This window comes from Platichthys flesus, chromosome 14 (assembly GCF_949316205.1).
Source record: "Platichthys flesus chromosome 14, fPlaFle2.1, whole genome shotgun sequence".
Taxonomy (NCBI): Eukaryota; Metazoa; Chordata; class Actinopteri; order Pleuronectiformes; family Pleuronectidae; genus Platichthys; species Platichthys flesus.
The window spans coordinates 17341045-17359550 of NC_084958.1; the positions used below are offsets into that span (position 1 = coordinate 17341045).

Sequence of the window (18506 nt, forward strand, 5' to 3'; positions counted from 1 at the left end):
ACCCCGGAGTGACACGCCGGCCCTGCAGTTATATGACAGTTCCAGTTGTAGACTGTTGAATCTGTCTCGCCTCCAGGGGACAAGTGAGTGACCAAAAGTGAGGTCCTGCATGAGCTTGGACTCCTCATGTAAACGGCGAGCTTCTCTAAACCGGGCAAGTTGGATTTTATATATACTATGATGTAAATCCCCATTGAAAGAGAGCCCACAATACTCAGTCAGACAATTATACTACATCAAAGAAATGCATTGCAAGCGCAGGGGACAGCAGACAAATGGATCTAGACTCCACACTTTAATAATTTATTAAATTCAGCATATTACACTTGTGTTGATAATGTGCATATACTAGTACTTATACTATAGAGACACTTCTTCAATTCAAAATCTTATTGCTGCATATTCTTTTTTGAATGTGGTGTACAAAATGAAATGCAGCATCCTAAGGAAAAAAAAAAAAGTCCTTTGTGCTACAGATTAGGACATGATGTTGAGTTTCAGGACACGGTGACGCCGATGAGACACATGCTACTGCCTGGACACTGGGCAGAACAGACAGACACCGAAAAAATTCCACAGGAACAGGAAGTCATAATCCCTCATGCAGCGCAGCACTGAAAGCCCGGCTGCCAGTCCGATCTGCGCGTCTCGCCGCTGCCAACTCATACACGGTAGCCAGCCGCTTGATCATTGTTGGCAAAACCAAAACACAAAAAGGAAAAAAAAGACCAGGACAACTTCATCCACATCACTGCATCTGGCACCGTCAGTGACTTTCTGACTGAACGGTTCCACCAACATCTTCACACAGAACACGTCACAGGATTCAGACACGTTTCTGTTCAGTCTTTGGGATACAGTTCATACAGCGAGTATAATGAAGTGCCTTGCGTTAATAAATTAAGAGGCATGGTAGTTTGAACTAAAATATAGTGCAATTTAACATTCGTCGTCGTTGATGAGTCACCCTCTGTATTATACATTTGTAGAACTATTTGGTGTGCGTTAAGGTAGAATGTGTGAAAGTAAAAGTGCATGCAGAAGGTAAAGGAAGGTTAAGAAGTTAAGAAGAATGATAGCACTCATATGGCTCAAGTAGCTAATAAGCTTAGCTTATGTTAGCATGCGCAAGATTCTGATCATCTTATCTTAGCATAAAATGCTGGAATCAAAGGGAAACAGTGAAGCTTACTTTATCCAACAATAAGAAGGTTTTATTACCGTCATATCAAGTTAGCCTAGCTGTTTTCCTTTTATTGCAGCATTTTATGCTAAAGTAAGATCATCTGAATCTTTGGTCTGCAGCTTTATTCATGCAGTTATCTTATTTTAGCATAATGGAAGCCGGATGTAAAGGAAATCAGCTGTGGTAGCATTAACAAAACATTATAACACGTTTTGAGGGGAAGTTTTTCTTTTTTTATGCTAGCTGTTTTTCCCTGGTTCCAATCTTTTTGCTAAGCTAGCTACAATGCTGCTAGCTAAAAGCCATACAAATATAATCTTCAGCTATTTCTTAGAAAGAAGAAAAGATGTGCAAACTAGACTTTTAAAGAAAATAAACTATTGTAGGTCAACTGGTGAAAATGCAAACTGAAGGAGTATGACAAAACAATGCTCACAGGAAAGAAAGCGGTATGACTAAATAAAGCAAATCCCTGAGGGCTAAAATCCTACTAATGGACGCACTAAAAGAGGCTTCATGCATAAAGATGGTTTGATTTTCATGGACAGTACTTGTGTTAGCCACAGTTTTTTTTTAAGCTAGCTACTGCAACTACAGATTCAGCTTTTCAACAGCGGCATGAATAGCTGTGCTTGTTTTTTTAATTAGCATACCACTCAGAGTAGGATTTCATACAATGACTCGTTAACTAAGGAATAAATATACGAATGTTGAATGCAACACAAATGCTGCATTCAAGACGATGTGCCCTTCACATAAGAAAGAATCATTTATTTGCTTGTGGAGCAAGACTTGGACGGAGGGATGGAGGGCAAGGATAGAAGAAAGTCAATGGAGGGAAGGAAAAAGGCAGAATTGGATTAAGTAGAGAAGGGGAGGGAAGGAACAATGGATGGAATGCAGTATGGAGGGATGGAAGGCAAGAACGACAGAGGAAAAAAGGTCAAGGGAAGGGACGAAGGAACGCATGGTGAAATGGGAAATGGAGGGAACAAAGGATGGAATGCAGCAAGGAAAAATGTGTGACAAAGATGGAATTAATTAAAAAGCTAGAGGAAGTAAAACTAGTGGAACATTGTTATTAGTTCTCTCATCAGGAGAGGTCTTTGAGACGGCCGCCTTGTTCGATGACTGCCTTGGCAAACTGCTTGAAGACCCGGTCCATGTAAGTGCTCTGTCGAGGCCACAGGCCCTCCAGGAAGCCAATATGGCCGCCATGACAGGTAATGAGTAGGGCCAGGTTGGGATTCTGCTTCACTGCCTCAACTGGAATGGCTGCAAAGGACACAAAGCATTCGCGTACTTTACACAAAGCATTCGCATACTTTACACAAATTTCTCAAGGAATAATTAATGGATCTTGATAAAAAAGAAAAAATCTGCCATATTTAGGGCACTGATAACTATGAGTGTTTTCAATTTTGTGTGGCCTGATTGAATTTAAGGTGGCTGTGGGGCCTTGGCGGGGTATACGTCCTAATGATTATACATTAGCACCATTGATCATGATTTAAGAAAACAAATAACAGCTTGATGGTGAGACCAGGATTGTACAGGAAGACTTGTTTTGCCCACGCGGCTGGGACTCACCATGAGACGGAGAGAAGACATCATCAGCAGCGTTCAGACACAGCATTGGCACCTGCACAGATTTCAGCCTGTGGACAGGACTGGCATCGTGGTAGTAGTCATCATTGGTAGGGTAACCGAACATTATGGAGGTGAACCTTTCGTCGAACTCCCGAATGGTCTTTGCCTGCGGGAGCCGGGTAATATGATTAACTTCTTGGTATTTCATTTAACGAGATTAGCATACAGCTAAGTGTCGGTGAGAATAATCCCTACCTTCATGACATGATCGATGTCGTAACAATTTTCGAGCACTGGTCTGTGTCTGGGGCGTGGGGATTAAGAGGAATTGGAAAATGCTGAAAAGTCCTACTGCAAAAGCATTACAGTGCATTTATATCATGCCCATATTAATACATAGATATATATTGACAATATTATAGTATTTACCTAAAACTGTACAAAACAGAATACAAAAGATAAACACTTCAAACCCAAGATATTCAAGCTCATGACATGTTTAGCCCCCAGCATTAGCTGTGAGCTAGCGGCCATGTTCAACCAGCTCTGGCCTTGGCTGACCTGTGCACGGAGGCTTGTAGGCAGCTGGTGAGGTAGGAGTTGAAGAGGAAACGGTCGAGGGGTTTTTCCAGCGAAGCGGTGCACTCAAATACGTCCCAGCCTGCTGAGAAGACTACGACACCTTTCAGGCAGGTTTCCCGACCCTTTCGCCCGAGATAATTGGCCAGCATCATCCTGAAGAGGAATCAGGGGTGAGAGGAGAGGGGGGGGGGGGGGGGGGGATCGAGAGATGCTTCATTTCTGACCGACCCTTCAATTCAGGGGGGGTTAGAGTTATGTGGTAAAAAATCTCCTTTTATAGCACACTGCACTGAAGACCTGAAGTCGTACCACAGCTTCTTCACCTCATACTTGTTATCAACAATATATTTCAGACGCAGATGATTTTATCACTGAATGAGCCACAAATGTGTGTGGTTGTCTTGTGCAACTAAAACATTTCTTCGCATTGCTGTATGTACTGATATGTCCAGTTAGCTTGGCAGTGAGTGGCTTCATTACCCGCCCATGGACACGCCAGCAGCCATGATAGGAGCTGCTTCATTGGACCTCTGGATGTGGTCGATGACAGTCTCCAGATCCTCTGTGTTGGCTGCACAGTACGTCCTTGGGGTCTAGGTCGAACACAAAATTGTTAAAATTAATGATATTATAGATCCCGGTTACGTATTTTCTTTTTGGGCTATCTGGAAAATAGGGGAACTCGACTTCTGTATAAAAATATTCCACCTACAGTTTCTTACTGCTTTCCCAGGATATGAGGCTAACTATTAAGCGGCATCTGAATATTAACTGAAACTACTACTGACACTTCTACTATCTCAAAATTTCACAAAAGATGAAACTGAAAAGGAGACGTATAGTTTTCTGTGATGGATAACCCTGGCCCCCTAAGCCAGGGATTGTGGGTCTGGAGTGTATGAAAAGTAAGTAATCTAATGTGTGCCAATTCAAACACTAGACAAAGTTGGCCATGTCATAAATGTCAAATTAACTAACTAATTGGCAAACACTGAAATAAAATAACATTACACAACCGTCCATGTTTGACTTGACTGAGCCATTATTCTCAGGAGGCTGTTGACTCTTAAGCTATTCAAGGTCCTTCATTAAGATTCAACCAGAAACTCAGAGCAAAGTCAATTCCAGTGTTTCTGCTCTTCCTGTGGGTGGACAAGTTTTAGTAGGCAGGCACTCGGGACAGCTTTTGAGGCAGGGGGCACCTTTCACACAGCGTTTCGTTCTATTTAAACAATGGGCAATATTCACAGTTAGTGGACAGAGAGCAAACACTCACAGTAGCGTACAATTGGTTAAATTGTTTGTATAGAATTGAGAAAAGGGAGAAAATTCCTTTCTTACCATCACCTCTTCATACAGTGCCAACGCTACAGTGACCTACTGTTTTTTTTTTTTCTGAGGACAGCCAATCAGACCAACTATTGTCCCCCTTACATTGGTTTAAATTAAACTGAGTGACACTTTGCTTCAGTGTCACTTTCACAGTTTCTTATCCGCAGCTGAGACGGAACACAACGAATAGAGCAGCAGGACACAGATCAGCCTGTTATTCCGATTCACGCCCACAAAGAGGAACATTAGATTGATTGTGGGCAATTCCTGCCTGTAATGAAACACCATTTGTGCTTTGGATGAGATCTCTGTGTGGTATAGTGATGAGATGATTAGATCAGGGTGCCTCTGTTCCAAAGCACAGACATACCGAGGGGGAGGCATCGAACACAGTGGGGACGCTGAGCGCTATCAGAGCTCGGGCCCATTCTGTTGGCTAAATATACCCGGGTGTAAGAGGACAGATTAAGCCAGGTGTCAGAACAGCACGTGCTCGACGAGGTCATATTCCTGTGGATCAGCATTAAAATACAGTATCTGCAATTTAATCCCTGCTTTGCATCAACATTGTCTGTACAGCGTCTGCCCTGGCTTGTGTGACACGTGTGCATCAGACATGCTCTGGACTGGCTGAGGCAAAGAAAGACAACTCTACTGGGAGGCGGTCAGACTGACAAAAGGAGAGAAACTGTTTGTCCTTAACGGTGATTTTCATGCTGTGTACATGTCTGTCTTTATGGGGAAAAAAGTTACATAACATAGAACGAAAGGTTTAGAACTATGGTTTGATCCTCACCAGTAGCGTTTCGCCAGAAACCCCTCTGTTGTTGAATACCACACACCTGAAATAAAAAAAAAGACATCTTCTCTTACATGATCAAAGTCTCATAAATGACTCTTTGAACTGCGCCATCTATTGATTTTATCTGAAACCAGTTCAAGCCGAGCAGAAACAAGACAGAACATTAACATCTTTTTGACAACTAATAGATCTTAATTACTTTTTAAGCATAAATAAATCACTGTAAACTAAATATCTGTTGACAGTTGGTCATGTGAGGACATGTGAAGAGGTCACCTTGGGCTCTTGGAGCATGGGCATGGCACTTGGTGGAAGGATGCATTATGGGTCAGGAAAGAACCCATTAACGTTTAGTATGGATCCAGCTCGAGGGGGTTGATCCTGGAATTTTGGTCACTCTCTTTAACTTTGTCAGATTTTCCCAAATAATTAATGAATTTTGATTAATAAGGTATCAAAAATATTTTAGGGGAAATCAATACATTATCATGACTGGTAATAAGGTTAATGGTTGCCTAATTTAAGAGAATAGAGGCAGTGAGAATGTGCATAGAGGCCCAGCTGGTAGGACCGCTCACATCCGCATCCCTCCTCTCTCCGCACCTCTCGCGAGTCATCATTTATCTGATGGGAGTCAGACCCACTGTTTCTATCTGTGTAGCTCAGCAGCGGGGCGGGGCCAGATAGGGTGTTGGTAAAGGGGTGGGAGGGAAGGTGGTGGTGGTCCGGTGCTTACACACACACACACACACATACACACACTGCAGCATAGACTTGGAAGCAGGTCTGGGCTAAGCTGCAAAGCTTGTTCAGGGATAAGCTGTTATTCATTAAGCTACACAGACAGGGGTTGAGGGGTGGAAGATGCTGAGTTTGCCGGCTCCATTCCCCTGCCTTCCCAAATCTGGGTGAAAGAATGAGTGTGGAGAATACCGAAAGGACCAACTGGAGGGAGAGACAGGAGGGGGAAGGGGGGGTGAGAAAACTGCCCTCCTCTGCATTTCTTCACGCTTGTGCTACGTTTGGCTATTTAAAAAAGGACACAGTGCTTCGCTCCCTCTTTTTCTGTGCACTTCACCTGAAATGACTCCAAGCCCCCTCTCTCAAGCATCTATTACATTAAAGTTACAGACTCACAACAAAAGTGGACATGGTGTTTCACATTTCAATCAACATTGATATGACTGTGGAGGTATTTTGACTGTCATTGGACAAGAAGTCTGTATTCTAGATGAGTGTTAAATTGAAACATAAGGCACAGGGAAGGTCCTTTTTGTGATACAGTGCCCTGGATTGTGTGTTGAGTGCTGGACCTCGACCAGGCTACCCGGCCGAGGCCACCCACCTATAGCCCAGATCCCGGCTCTGCTGGACCATGTGCAGTATGTAGGACTCTCGGCTGGTGCCTGTCAGACCGGGGAGAAGGAGCACCGTGGGCCTGGTTGCAGGGTCGGGATGAGCGAGGCTGTCATCGTTGTCAAACCAATCCAAAGAGATCTGTCCTCCATCTGCTGCCTGAATAAGCTCACTGCAGAGACCATCGGGACACGCAACTCAGCAACTCGGGTCTTTATGAACATTTTCATGCATCTGTGTCTCTATGTGTCTATTCATTTGTCACATTCAAATGCATGCATACACTCAAACACACACCAACAGGAAAATGTTGATTAAAAAAAGTACTAAAACCAATATTAGATTTGGGTTTAGGTGCATATCTGCTCATGGACCAGTCATTAAAAGCTCAAGATAAAACACATTCGGTTCAGTTCCAGGTAAACTGTGTCATTGTATCCATCACACACACACTGCCAAAGGGAATCAGATATGTGAGTGGAACCTACACTAACAGTTGCCTCAGTTCCCTTGTGATTATCTTGACGGAGAGCGCTGCAACACACAGCGAGTAAAGATAAGGAGGAAGGCTCTGCACCAGTAGGCTCTTATGGTCAATCAATTTCTGGGCTGTACAACCCAGAGACTGGCAGATGAGGTCATCCATTCCCAGTGCCAGTGCATTTTAAAACCTCCAATGCACTTAAACAACAGGCAGCAGCCCACGAGCCAATTTGGCCGACCGGCAGTAAAGACATCAGCTTGAAATAACAGAACCGCCATGAAATATGCACCTGGGGCGGGACTTTAACGTCAGAGGGCGGCCGACCAATGATGAGTGTCCATCACACAGGGCAGGGAGGAAAACCTGCTGCCTGTTGTTTTTGCTCAGGACAACAAGATGAGTGAAATTTCACCCAGACAGAGAGACGCACATTCAATAGGACAGTTTTCACTGTGTCTGTCCTTGGGTCGACCTTGGGTCACGTCATTATGAGGGGGGGATGTCCTGTTGTCCCCGTAGGAAATGTGATAATAAATTCAGCGGCTGTGACTATCAGTCACGTGATGATAACAGAGAGTTGGAGTAGGATGGATAGAGCCGCAGTGCATTATGGGAATATTTATCTCCTGGACTTGGGGACAGCAGCGTATCAAAGGCATTGATCTCATGAAGGTCCTTGGGACAGACAAATGGCAAGCAATAAAACTGCCACAAAAAACAGAAACTATTATAAATAACTAATAATAACGATCAAATGGGTCAACTTTTGAAAATCCCACTTAACAAATATAGTTCAAGTTTCCTTCAGTAATTACCAGTATTGTTGCTAAATAGTAGTTTGGTTTAAATGATAAATTTATATTTTTTGTAGCGGTTATAGTTCAAGTTAAAAGAAATACGACATTTACAGAAAGGAATGGCCTAACACATGAAGCAAGTTGTGTGAGAATGTGACACGGATAAATAAGTAATAAATAGTAGTAATGAAAATCAAGGCTGTTTTAATTAGTTTTAATCTCCTTTACACGCGGGGGCCAATACGCAGTTGCAATTAATCTTCAACAGAATGTATGTTATCGAGCAGCGGTTAGAGCGGCCCTACAAAAGATCCTTTCTCCTCTGAGCTTTTGAGTCTCGGTCAAGAACAAGACTGGCATTTGTTCCCAGTTTTGAAAGTGGAAAGAAAGGAATTAGAAAACAGACAATAGCATTTTCTCAGTGACCAAGCTACTTTTGGACGTTTCTCAGTACAGCTGTGCACAGAAGAGTTCTGTATGTTTTCCCTGGTAATAAATTACACAAACTGCTTGAACAGAACAGCTTAGCTTGCACGCTCGACACCTATCTCTCATTGGTTATGACTCCTTTGACTGCGTTATGAGTTCAAATGCACATTTGAACCATGTGAAACGTGTCTGTTTGCAGAGTGAAACACATGTTCAACTTGTGTAACGGATGATTAGCGTGTCAGTCGTGATGAGGACTTACTTTCTGTATACAACCCCAGGTTTGGCTGTGACGAAGGGTCGGAGCAGAGTCTGGATGCGGCTCTCCCAGCACCAAAAGGTGGGGTAGTAGGTCTCCGACACCACCGGACATTGTTCCCGCAGGAACTGGTAGAACTTATTCCCCCCCGAGATGAGTTGTGGCTTCTGAAAAATACAAGTAAATGAAGTGTGGCCCAGTCAGTGAGTCAAAAATGGATTTTTCCAACCTTGGGGATTATTCCTTGCGTTGTTATATAACATGACATCTGCTCTATGACTGAATTTCACAAATTAAACTTTTTTTTTAAACTTTTTGTCTTATTCTCTCTGGAACCAACTTCGAACCGGCTGTTTAATATATTACACTTTTTTAACATAAAAAAAATAACATTTACCATAGAGGATACTATTAGGCTAACAGCCCACTGACCATGGAGTAAAAGGTACATGAGATAAACATGTGATATTGGCATTAACCTGCCAATTAGGCCTTTGTTACAATTGGAGAGACTGATGACAAACATTAGGCATCCATGAGATTTGCATATATAAACACTATCAATAATTTGTATATATAATTTTCATCAATACAAATACAACACGGGTTCAATATATATCGATGTCGAGGATATGCATTATGTAAGCACAGTTGAACACATCATTGATTGACCTCAGATTTGTGTTTTGTTGTTTATTAAGTGTGTGTCATTCTCTGTCCAGTAAAGTAAAGATGAGTTTATATTCACGACCTTCACTCTGGAGCAGAAAATGATTACATGTATACACATTACATATACTTTAACAGTGGGCTTATTGATGTATATATTACATAACAGTCAATTTATTTCTGGTTTTGGAGAAAGTATTTGTCTTGACGGAAATGCAATACGTAATCCAGGTCATTTCAATGAAGTTTAATTCAAACATTTATCATTTCAATGTAAGTAGGTATTTTGATGTATTTATGTATTTAACTTTTCTCAACCTGCTTCCACTGTACTTTATTTTATAACATGTCTAAACAAACCACTACAGTGAAAGGTGTAGATGTATTGTTTTGTATTGGATTGTACTGGACTTGTTTTTATCATGACCTCTTTCTACCTTGTTTTTATTTTTACTTAACTTAAGTATTTCACTGCTGAGCTGACCTTGTATTATACTGTTGACCCTGTGCTAACTGCATATGACAAATACAGATTTAAAAACATATTGTGTACATACTTTATTTTATTTTTCAATTTGTATTATCTTGTCTATTCTCTTGTGGGGTTTTACTTATCTTATCTTTACCTTTATCTTTATGTATTGGTATCTTGTAAATACTAGATATGAAGTTATAATGATGTAATGCGCTCAGTCTCTCGGGGGTCAGCCAGTGACTCACAGCGGTTAAAACACCAGCACATCATCCCACCTATAGCCTTCCAACTCCCGGCATCTCTGCTGCTGTCATGTTAGCCTAGCTTAGCCGGTGCTGACATCTGACTTTAACCGTGAGGCTAATCGTTCATAAAGCGCAGTTACATAAGTGCTGCATGGAGGGAAATATGGCCCCCGGGTACAGATGCTGATCAAAGAAGCGCGTCATGCAGCCCGAGGTGATCCATCCATCCCCACATGTGCAGACATTAGCCCACCGCCACCACCTCCACCACCTCCTCCACCGGCGGAGCGGAGCGATGCAGCCCGGGCATCATCACCCTCCATCCGCCAACCCGACCGCAGCAGCACCGCCTCCCCCGGTCACTACCCGGCGAGGAGCGCACAGACCCCCGGTTGCGGCAGCAGCAGCTTGGCTCGGACAAAGCATCATCTCCCTCGGGGCTTACCTTCGCTACTGAGATCAGGTAGTAGCAGGTGTACGCTGCGCTAAAGCCCAGCACCAGGGACAGTCCCACTCCCGAGCCGAGCAGCCCAACTCTCACTTGGTTTTCCAGATAATGCGACAGGTCCCGGGTCAAGATGTTGAAGTTGAAGTCCAGCGAGATCATTGCAAGCTGCCGGTTGTCCCCCCCGTGCAGAGTAACGGCTGCTCGGCTGGTGTCCGGCGGCGTGTGTGTGCCTGAGAGCCCGCTGTGAAGGAGACAGTCAAGGGGACCTGATGTTCAGGAGATAGATGAGTGCAATGCCGTGTGGTGGCGCTCTTTGACCAGATCTCTACACACACACACACACACCTACAAAGACACACACACATACACTGTCGCCTCCTGCCGGCTGTGGAGGTGATGTGAGGCCTCTGCAGTCAGTGGGATCACCGTCTATGACTCTAGACAAGTGAGTGGTAAAGGAAATATGTATTTGACACCTGAACACTTTCACTGTTTTGTTTAAACATTATTGCCACTATTGATAGAGATGATTATTTACTGCTTTAGTAGAGGCCACTATCCCCAGGGGCCACACACAGACCCACTGGGGCCAATGTATGGTGGCCGAGAGAGATCAATGCACTGCAGATGGAAAAAATTCAACTTCATCAATTTGACGATAAAAAGTCACAACACATGCATCCACACAAACTGTATGCAGTTTGTCGTTACGCCTTAAATAGCGAAAGCCACACCAGAAATGTTTCCAGGGGACCCATAAAAGTGATGAACCTGACTGTAGTTCAACAATTCGTGAAGTTCCATCACCGCTGATAAGTAATAGACTTCAATATCTTTATTTGCAGCGCGTTTGTGTGTCTTTGTCAAACTGATCATAATTCTCAGTTCGTTGAGCTCTCTCAGCCAATTGCCGCCTGACTGTTCACACAGGGAGCCATCCAGGAGGATGTTTTAGATGCTGGCTTGCCTGTCCACGGAGCCATGAGTGGTGACATCAGCAAATGTGCCTACTATGCTGCCAAAATGAGTAGGTTTTTATACATCTCTTCGTATGCATCATGCTGCATGCTACATCAAATTGCCCATGAAGGATATTAAAGATTTTCTTTTATGGACAACTTCAGTTATTCACAAGCTGCACCAACCCACTAGAGCAGCAGAGGAACCCAGCAGCCAGCAGGGGTCAGCCAGGTTCGAATCCCACTCTTGCCAATCTTCATGCTGGCAATATTCTGAGCTCAAGAAACTAACTGGATTTCTCCTATTAATTACAAAGTATCTTACACTGTTAATTGAAAATTAAATATAATAACATCAAATATATAAAAAAAAAAAAATTAAATTAAATGAAAAAAATGAAAAAAAACAAAAACTGCAGGCGCAATTCCTGCGCATTGGACTTCTGCGCAGGATGTGCGCAGAAATAATTGTATTTAATTTTGTTATATTTAATTTTTCATCAGCATCATTTCTCAGCGCTGGTTCAGGGGTAAATGATGCTGGTCTTCACCGGTGACTGACCTACGCCAGCCTGTAGCTGCCAAAAGAGATTATGTGCTTGTGTGCGTGTGTGTGGCGGCGGCGCTTCCGGGTTCTTCCCGGCACCACGTTGCCGGTGCGAACAGCCCAAGTATTTAACATGGGCGAGGAAAGGAGGCCTACGGCTTTTTGCAGCGCTTCTACCTCCGGTGCGTCCCGGGGTTAGAGGATGGTGTGAAGGTAATGTATTGTTTTAAATTGCATGTGTCACCTCATGACAAATCAGTCTCCTATGTCGCCTCTACCAGGAGCCGCCCCTGTCACTGGTTATCTTGGCTCGCTGTCTGGCCGGTAACCAGCTGTCCGGACTTCTCCGTGAAGTAGACACACACTTTTAGCGTCTTTTCCCACAATACCCAGGTGCACTACGTCACACACTACAAACTTTCCTTAAAGGGGCAGGCAATACCTGCAACACAACAGCTCTCGGTCTTATATACAGATGGCAAGAGAAAGCAGAGAGGGATTTTTACACACTGTCTGATAAAGATTCGGACAGTAAAGGCAAGGGGTAGTGATGGATAAGGTTTTCTTTAACAAGGTAAGTATTTCATTCTCACTTTCCACCTTAAAACTATGAAATGAACTGAACTATGAACTAGTTCAGAATTTAAATGGTGAACTATGAACGTGAACTATTCAGGTTTACTACTTGCACAACACTGCCTTTGACCCATTCATGAAACAGTTTCTTCTCTGTGGGTTGGATCTCTTGTAATTGAATTAATGTCAGCTTCCAATACCTTCAGTACTTTATATTCCTATAATAACAATTATTACAATAATAAAGAGAGAAGAAGAAGTTTTCGCTTGTATAACACAGAGATTACTATTGTATTATTGATACACGGTTTTACAAAGAGGACAAATTAAAACAAGAAAAACACAAATACAAAAAACGAATAGATAAAAGATATACACAGTATAAATGCATGGTTGTAGACAATATAAATATATAGGACAATATAAATATATAAGTACTTATTTTATATTAGATATAAAAGAAGTACTTTTTTACATTTGACTTATATCTTTATGTAATTGGTGTAGTTAAAGATTCAATAAGCCCTTTTTCTTTGTAATCAACCACACTGCACAAGTTCTGACTTTTTGTTTCTTCATGTTTCTTCACAAATATTTGTACTTATCTGCTAACTATTATAAACATTTAACATCGGATAAATACATTATTGTATCTGCTCCGTTATTATTTAACACTGACACAATAAAACGAGGAAAAAAACTGTTTTGCATCACGCAGATGCGCACGCGCGCCGTGGGCCGAAGCGTCGCTTGTTTTCCAGCCTCTCGTCTTCGGGCTTTGTCGGTCGCCTCCGGAGCGAGTTGTTGCTGGGTCTCAACGATGATTGACAATAATGGCGACGCGTTCATTCTGAGTTGACTCCGGGGAACCGTGTCTGGCCGACAAAGGGAGCGTCTCGGACGGATCGTGGGCACCGCACTCGGCGCCATTCAGGACAAACAAGCACAAAGAGAAGCACATCCACCTCAGCGGGGAAACCCGGGCAGTTTTATCCTGCTAGCACCGCGACAGCTAGCAACTCGCATCGCCAGCTAGCCAAGTTGGGGAGGTGGTGTCCCTGTGTGTGGAGTGGAGGAGAGGGACAGGGAGCCGGGGAGATCCTGCCCAGTTAGCTGTGTGGCGACTTGAGGGGCTTTTATGGTAACTGGTTTCTGGTTCTCGGAGGCCACGCGCAGGAGACCCAGTTAGCTTGGTCTGGTAGTTTGTTGTCTAAACAGCCTCCACAGGCAGCTAACTTAGCTATCCAGCTAGCGAGGCTAGCTTTGTGGATTGTTGCAGTCCCGTCGCTACTCGCCGTCTGGAAACTACCCCCCCCCCCCCCCCCCCCCCCCCGATAACTGGCTAGCTCAGGCTGCTTAGATCCCTAACTTGTACGAATCGCTGGGGAACAGCTAGCCATCTTTCGGAAATGACTACCGGCAGGAATAACCGGGCGATGATGGAAGGAGTCGGGGCGAGGGTGGTCCGTGGACCCGACTGGAAGTGGGGGAAGCAGGACGGCGGCGAGGGACATGTCGGCACCGTCCGGAGTTTTGAAAGTCCAGAGGAGGTGGTTGTTGTCTGGGATAACGGGACGGCCGCGAACTACCGTTGTTCTGGAGCCTACGACGTGAGGATACTGGACAGTGCACCAACAGGTAACTTCACACCAGCTGGCTTTGTTTGTGTTTGTTTCGATCCGAGGACCAGCTGCCTCCGCTGCGTCCGAAGCTCGTCCCTAGACCCTCCTAGCTTCACCTTTTGGGGGCTGCTGGGTTGATCAGACAACCACACAGCGAAATCAACATTTAAAGATTAGATTACGATAGTGTCTTAAAGTTTCTGCCCTTTTAAAATAGTAGTTTCGGAGGCAGCAGATGAGTTGTCTGTAGTTTACTCTATGTGAGGGACGCACCCAAACCCAGTTTGCATAAAACCGAGACCTATTGTCTGAAAAGAGGTCAACAGTGTAGCTCGGACCACATCCTTGCTGATCAAATACATAATGTTTATAGTTTGTCCACTGCTTGTGGGAGACAATGAGTTGAATTAGTTTTGGTTATATAGATTCTGAAGTATAAACCCTGTTTTGGAAAGCGACAGAATGAGTCTCAAAGTATAGATGTAGGATTTTTGTAGGAATTAACATAGCCATGCTAAAAAGTGTAGAGAATTTGAACATATGCACAAATCATGTATCTCAAATACAAAACTTGAATACATAGTGATTACAAAGCGTGGTCAAGTTATTCCATTACACAACTCAACACGACTCAACTCTGGTTTATTTACTTTGACTAACACTATCAATCCACCCCCCCAGGCATCAAGCATGATGGAACCATGTGTGACACCTGCCGTCAACAGCCTATCATAGGCATTCGCTGGAAATGTGCAGAATGCACCAACTATGACCTCTGCACAACCTGTTACCATGGAGACAAGCATCACCTGAGACATCGGTTCTACAGGATCACCACCCCGGGCAGTGAGAGGTGAGTGAACCCGGCAACGTTTCCCATTGAGCTGCAACTTACACCCACCAATGATGCAGTGGACACAAGGTAGCCAGGTAGTCCCTGCACTCTACAGTGACATAGATTAGCTTTATGCTGCTGTGTGTGTGTGTGTCTTTCTGTGCACCCTGGCTCTCAGGCAGACAGAATCTACCGTACCCCTGTGCTCCCAGCCCTCAGTTGCCAGGCAACAACACAGCCTCATTTTAAGATCAAGTCGGACCAATAGAGTCACAGGCTCTAAATTTCCAAGATCATTTTTGTTTCCATGTCCATGGGTGTAGATTTAAGCATAGGCAGTTCAGACATTTCCCTACCTGTGTCAAGGTGTCGCCCAAATGTCCAAACTAAGGATCCTGCCATTTGATCTCCTGTCTGTGTTACCGCTAAGATCCAGTTGCTTTATGCAGGGATGACCAGTGGCCCTGGCAGTAATGGAGTTAGATGAATGAGTGGTTATGCTTTTGAAATACCAAGGATTTGTTGTTTTAAAGATTTTAAATGTCACAGTATTTAAAACGTCTTAACTGAGCAAAATAAACATCAGTTGATATCACACTTACATTTTCAGTTGCTAGGCATTGGCTCAGTTGTGAGGCAAAAAATCTGCTCCTTTTTAAGAACCAAAGTGCAAGTAACAGCTGAGCTCAGTGTACAAGAATGTTGTGTAATAAACCCAGACATGTATCTTCCTTGAAATTAGCTAGAGAAATATTGAATACCACCCTCTCTCTTGCTTGAGGAGATCAAGGATATATTTCTTTCTGAATGTTGGTTATTAAGACGTGAACATTCTTGAAGTAAATTGTCTAACTTATTTGTTTGTTTATGTCAGTCATGATTTTATTCTAAGGGTCTTTTAGTTCAGGTGTCCTCGTGAAGGATATTGTTTAAGTTCAGCAGCTTAATTTACATTAATCCAACATAATGTTTTGTGTACTATTAATCGATAGATGTGGCTCTTTCATGAAATCCTGGAGTTGTGTCCAAAATAAACAATATGAAATGAACAAAGAATGTCAGAGTAGATTTTAAAATGCCTCACAACAAAAAGTTGCTTCAAACATAACCTGTCATTCGTAGTCTAAACCTAAAAGTCTAAAATATCAAGATTTATTGGATGTTCGCATCGAACAAAAATACATATGGTTTTAAAAGTGACTTCATATGAGAAACAGAGAGTAAATATGTTTAAATACATCACCATGTAAGACAGCTTCCTGTAAAAATAATCATTATTGTGTAATAACTGTCTTAGAAGATAGTAATTACATCAAAACAAAAACAAAGAAGGGTTTTCACTTCATTCGGTCTCGACCATTCATTCTGCTTATTATTATTATTTATCCAATGTCAGTCTGTCATTTTGTCTCAGTGGAATTCCCCTTGTTGACTCTTTCGCTGTGTATTTGCTTCTGGAAACTATGTGTTAAATTACCACTTGTGTGAACTCAGCCCGTCCCTACTTGTTAACAACCATAACTACGCTTCAGCCGTTATAATTTTTTTAAGTGTTGTACTGTGTCACCTTCAAAAGTGTAGACATTATCAGTTAATTTGTTTTCATTTCTAAAAACAGACTCTGCAAAAGTCTAACCCTTTTTTTAATGATTGAATTAGACATTTTCAAGTTTTTTTGGTGAGGACATTGGAGGTTGGTGCAGAAGCTTTAACAGTTTGGGCAAACTTCAAACTGGGGCATGATAATTGCACTGTATGGGTTTATTGTTTAAGTTTTCAAAATACATTCAAAGGCATTTTGATGATTCAGGGTGGGTGTGTGGAAATGTGCATGTACTGACAGATCAAATTCTTGATGGCAGCTTTAGTCTGTGCCCTCAGAGATGCTCTTAACAGACATTAAGGACGCTAATGTAGAGCAATGCAGTCAACTACCGACTTTAATTGTAAATGCTAAAACTACATTATTTGGACTAGTGTGTATACATGCCCACTAAATTCCACCACTTTCATTCGATTATGTTGTTCCAGACAGTCTTAGTCCTGGGATGACACTTAATCCATTTCAGACCCGTCTCACCCAAACACCATATTTTAGTAAATGAACACATGGCCCAACAGCTGGCAGCCTTTTCAACTAAGTGCGAGTTCAGTTCCCTAGAGAATGACGTTACATAATGCACAATGGGTGCTGGAGGTCTCCCCAGTTCGCACTGCTCTGGCAGCACGGTGGGCTGTTTTGTTACACCACATTAGATTCTTTCACTAACTGCCGAAGAGGGAGTTGTTTGAAGCCACAAGCTGTTAAGGCTGGTTAGACCTACACCGTCCAGCTGCTGCTTCTCCCACCAGGGCTCACATTGTTGTTTGATGATTAGAGCTCAGCTGGATGCTTTATTTCCTATTACTTATTGGTCAGGAGTTCAAGTATAGGGATTGAATCCCTATAGGATTCAACAATGTCCAAATTCATCATTTGATTACAGGGTTATTTAAATGATTGTGGGTCATGGTTGAAAAGGGAAGTAATTGTCAGTAAGGTGTTAATGCTGTACTGCCACAAAAATGACTGTTATTCGTAATGTTACGACATGGCACCTACAACTTAATGACACACAATGTGTTCCTTGCATTTACAATGGCATTATAAAGGCAGCCGAATGTCACGATTAACTTTGACCTTTCAGAAAGCTCTTCTCTGTGCTCCGGCCACTGTGAAATGTGATTTCAAAGAACTGAACAGATTGGTCACTAGTGACGTGTCCATTGTTTCCCCTGGAATTTTTTTGTGCTTGGGACTTGCTACCACAAAAATCCCAAATCAAGAAACACACAGAGGAAAAATAAAGGTGCAAGATGCAAAATCACTGAGCCAAAGACCTCACTCTAATTGAAAACTATGCCCAAAGGCTAGTGACGACTGATCCCCACCCCCCCATGTTGTTTTGTTTGTGTTCTTTTTTTGCTCCATTTACAATGGGGGTTCTCCTTCTCTGTAGCATTATAGAGGAAATCCTGCGGAAATAGTTTTTCTGATTTGATTTATTTCCTGTCATCAGGCATCTGTTGCTCAATGCTCAGACAGTTATAGGGATTGTCAGGGACTCATGGTTGATCCAGCCGTTTAGATGCTCGTGCTTTGTCTGTAGCCATGTTACATTTGAAAGGAATTCAAACCAAAACTTCAGAAAAAGTTTGCTAACTTGCCAGGTCAGTTAGGGACACAAAATAGAAGGAGGGAGTTTTACAAGGGGATCATTTTTAATCAGTTTTACTTAACAATTATTGTGGAGCAGGCACTGGCATCTGTTCT

General features: G+C 42.9%; 2 protein-coding genes across 5 annotated transcripts in view; one reads left to right on the forward strand and one right to left on the reverse strand.

Annotated features, from left to right (window-relative positions):
- Positions 1-297: 297 nt before the first annotated feature.
- On the reverse strand, positions 298-10911 carry abhd3 (abhydrolase domain containing 3, phospholipase). The gene is made up of 9 exons (XM_062403531.1): positions 10652-10911; positions 8821-8984; positions 6838-7020; positions 5487-5532; positions 3839-3951; positions 3338-3511; positions 3032-3080; positions 2777-2942; positions 298-2461 (listed from the first exon to the last, which is right to left on the reverse strand). The coding sequence occupies exons 1-9, from the start codon at positions 10811-10813 to the stop codon at positions 2280-2282; spliced, it is 1239 nt and encodes a 412-aa protein (XP_062259515.1). The 5' UTR covers positions 10814-10911; the 3' UTR covers positions 298-2279.
- A 3139-nt stretch (positions 10912-14050) lies between these two features.
- Positions 14051-18506, forward strand: part of mib1 (MIB E3 ubiquitin protein ligase 1) — a 50524-nt gene continuing 46068 nt past the window's right edge. For all 4 annotated transcript variants that reach the window (XM_062404212.1, XM_062404213.1, XM_062404214.1 and 1 more), the window contains exons 1-2: positions 14051-14374; positions 15040-15211. In XM_062404212.1, the coding sequence (XP_062260196.1) occupies positions 14146-14374; positions 15040-15211 (401 nt within the window). In that variant the 5' untranslated portion in view covers positions 14051-14145. The remainder of the gene's footprint in view (positions 14375-15039; positions 15212-18506) is intronic.

Bases quoted from the DNA above. Each gene is read 5' to 3' on its own strand.
- abhd3 (XM_062403531.1), bottom strand. From the start codon at position 10,813: ATGATCTCGCTGGACTTCAACTTCAACATCTTGACCCGGGACCTGTCG. The intron at 8,985-10,651 runs GTAAGCCCCGAG...TGTATTTTTCAG, and splicing joins ACCTGATCTCAGTAGCGAAG to AAGCCACAACTCATCTCGGG. The intron at 3,952-5,486 runs GTGAGGATCAAA...TGTTCGACCTAG, and splicing joins TTTCTGGCGAAACGCTACTG to ACCCCAAGGACGTACTGTGC.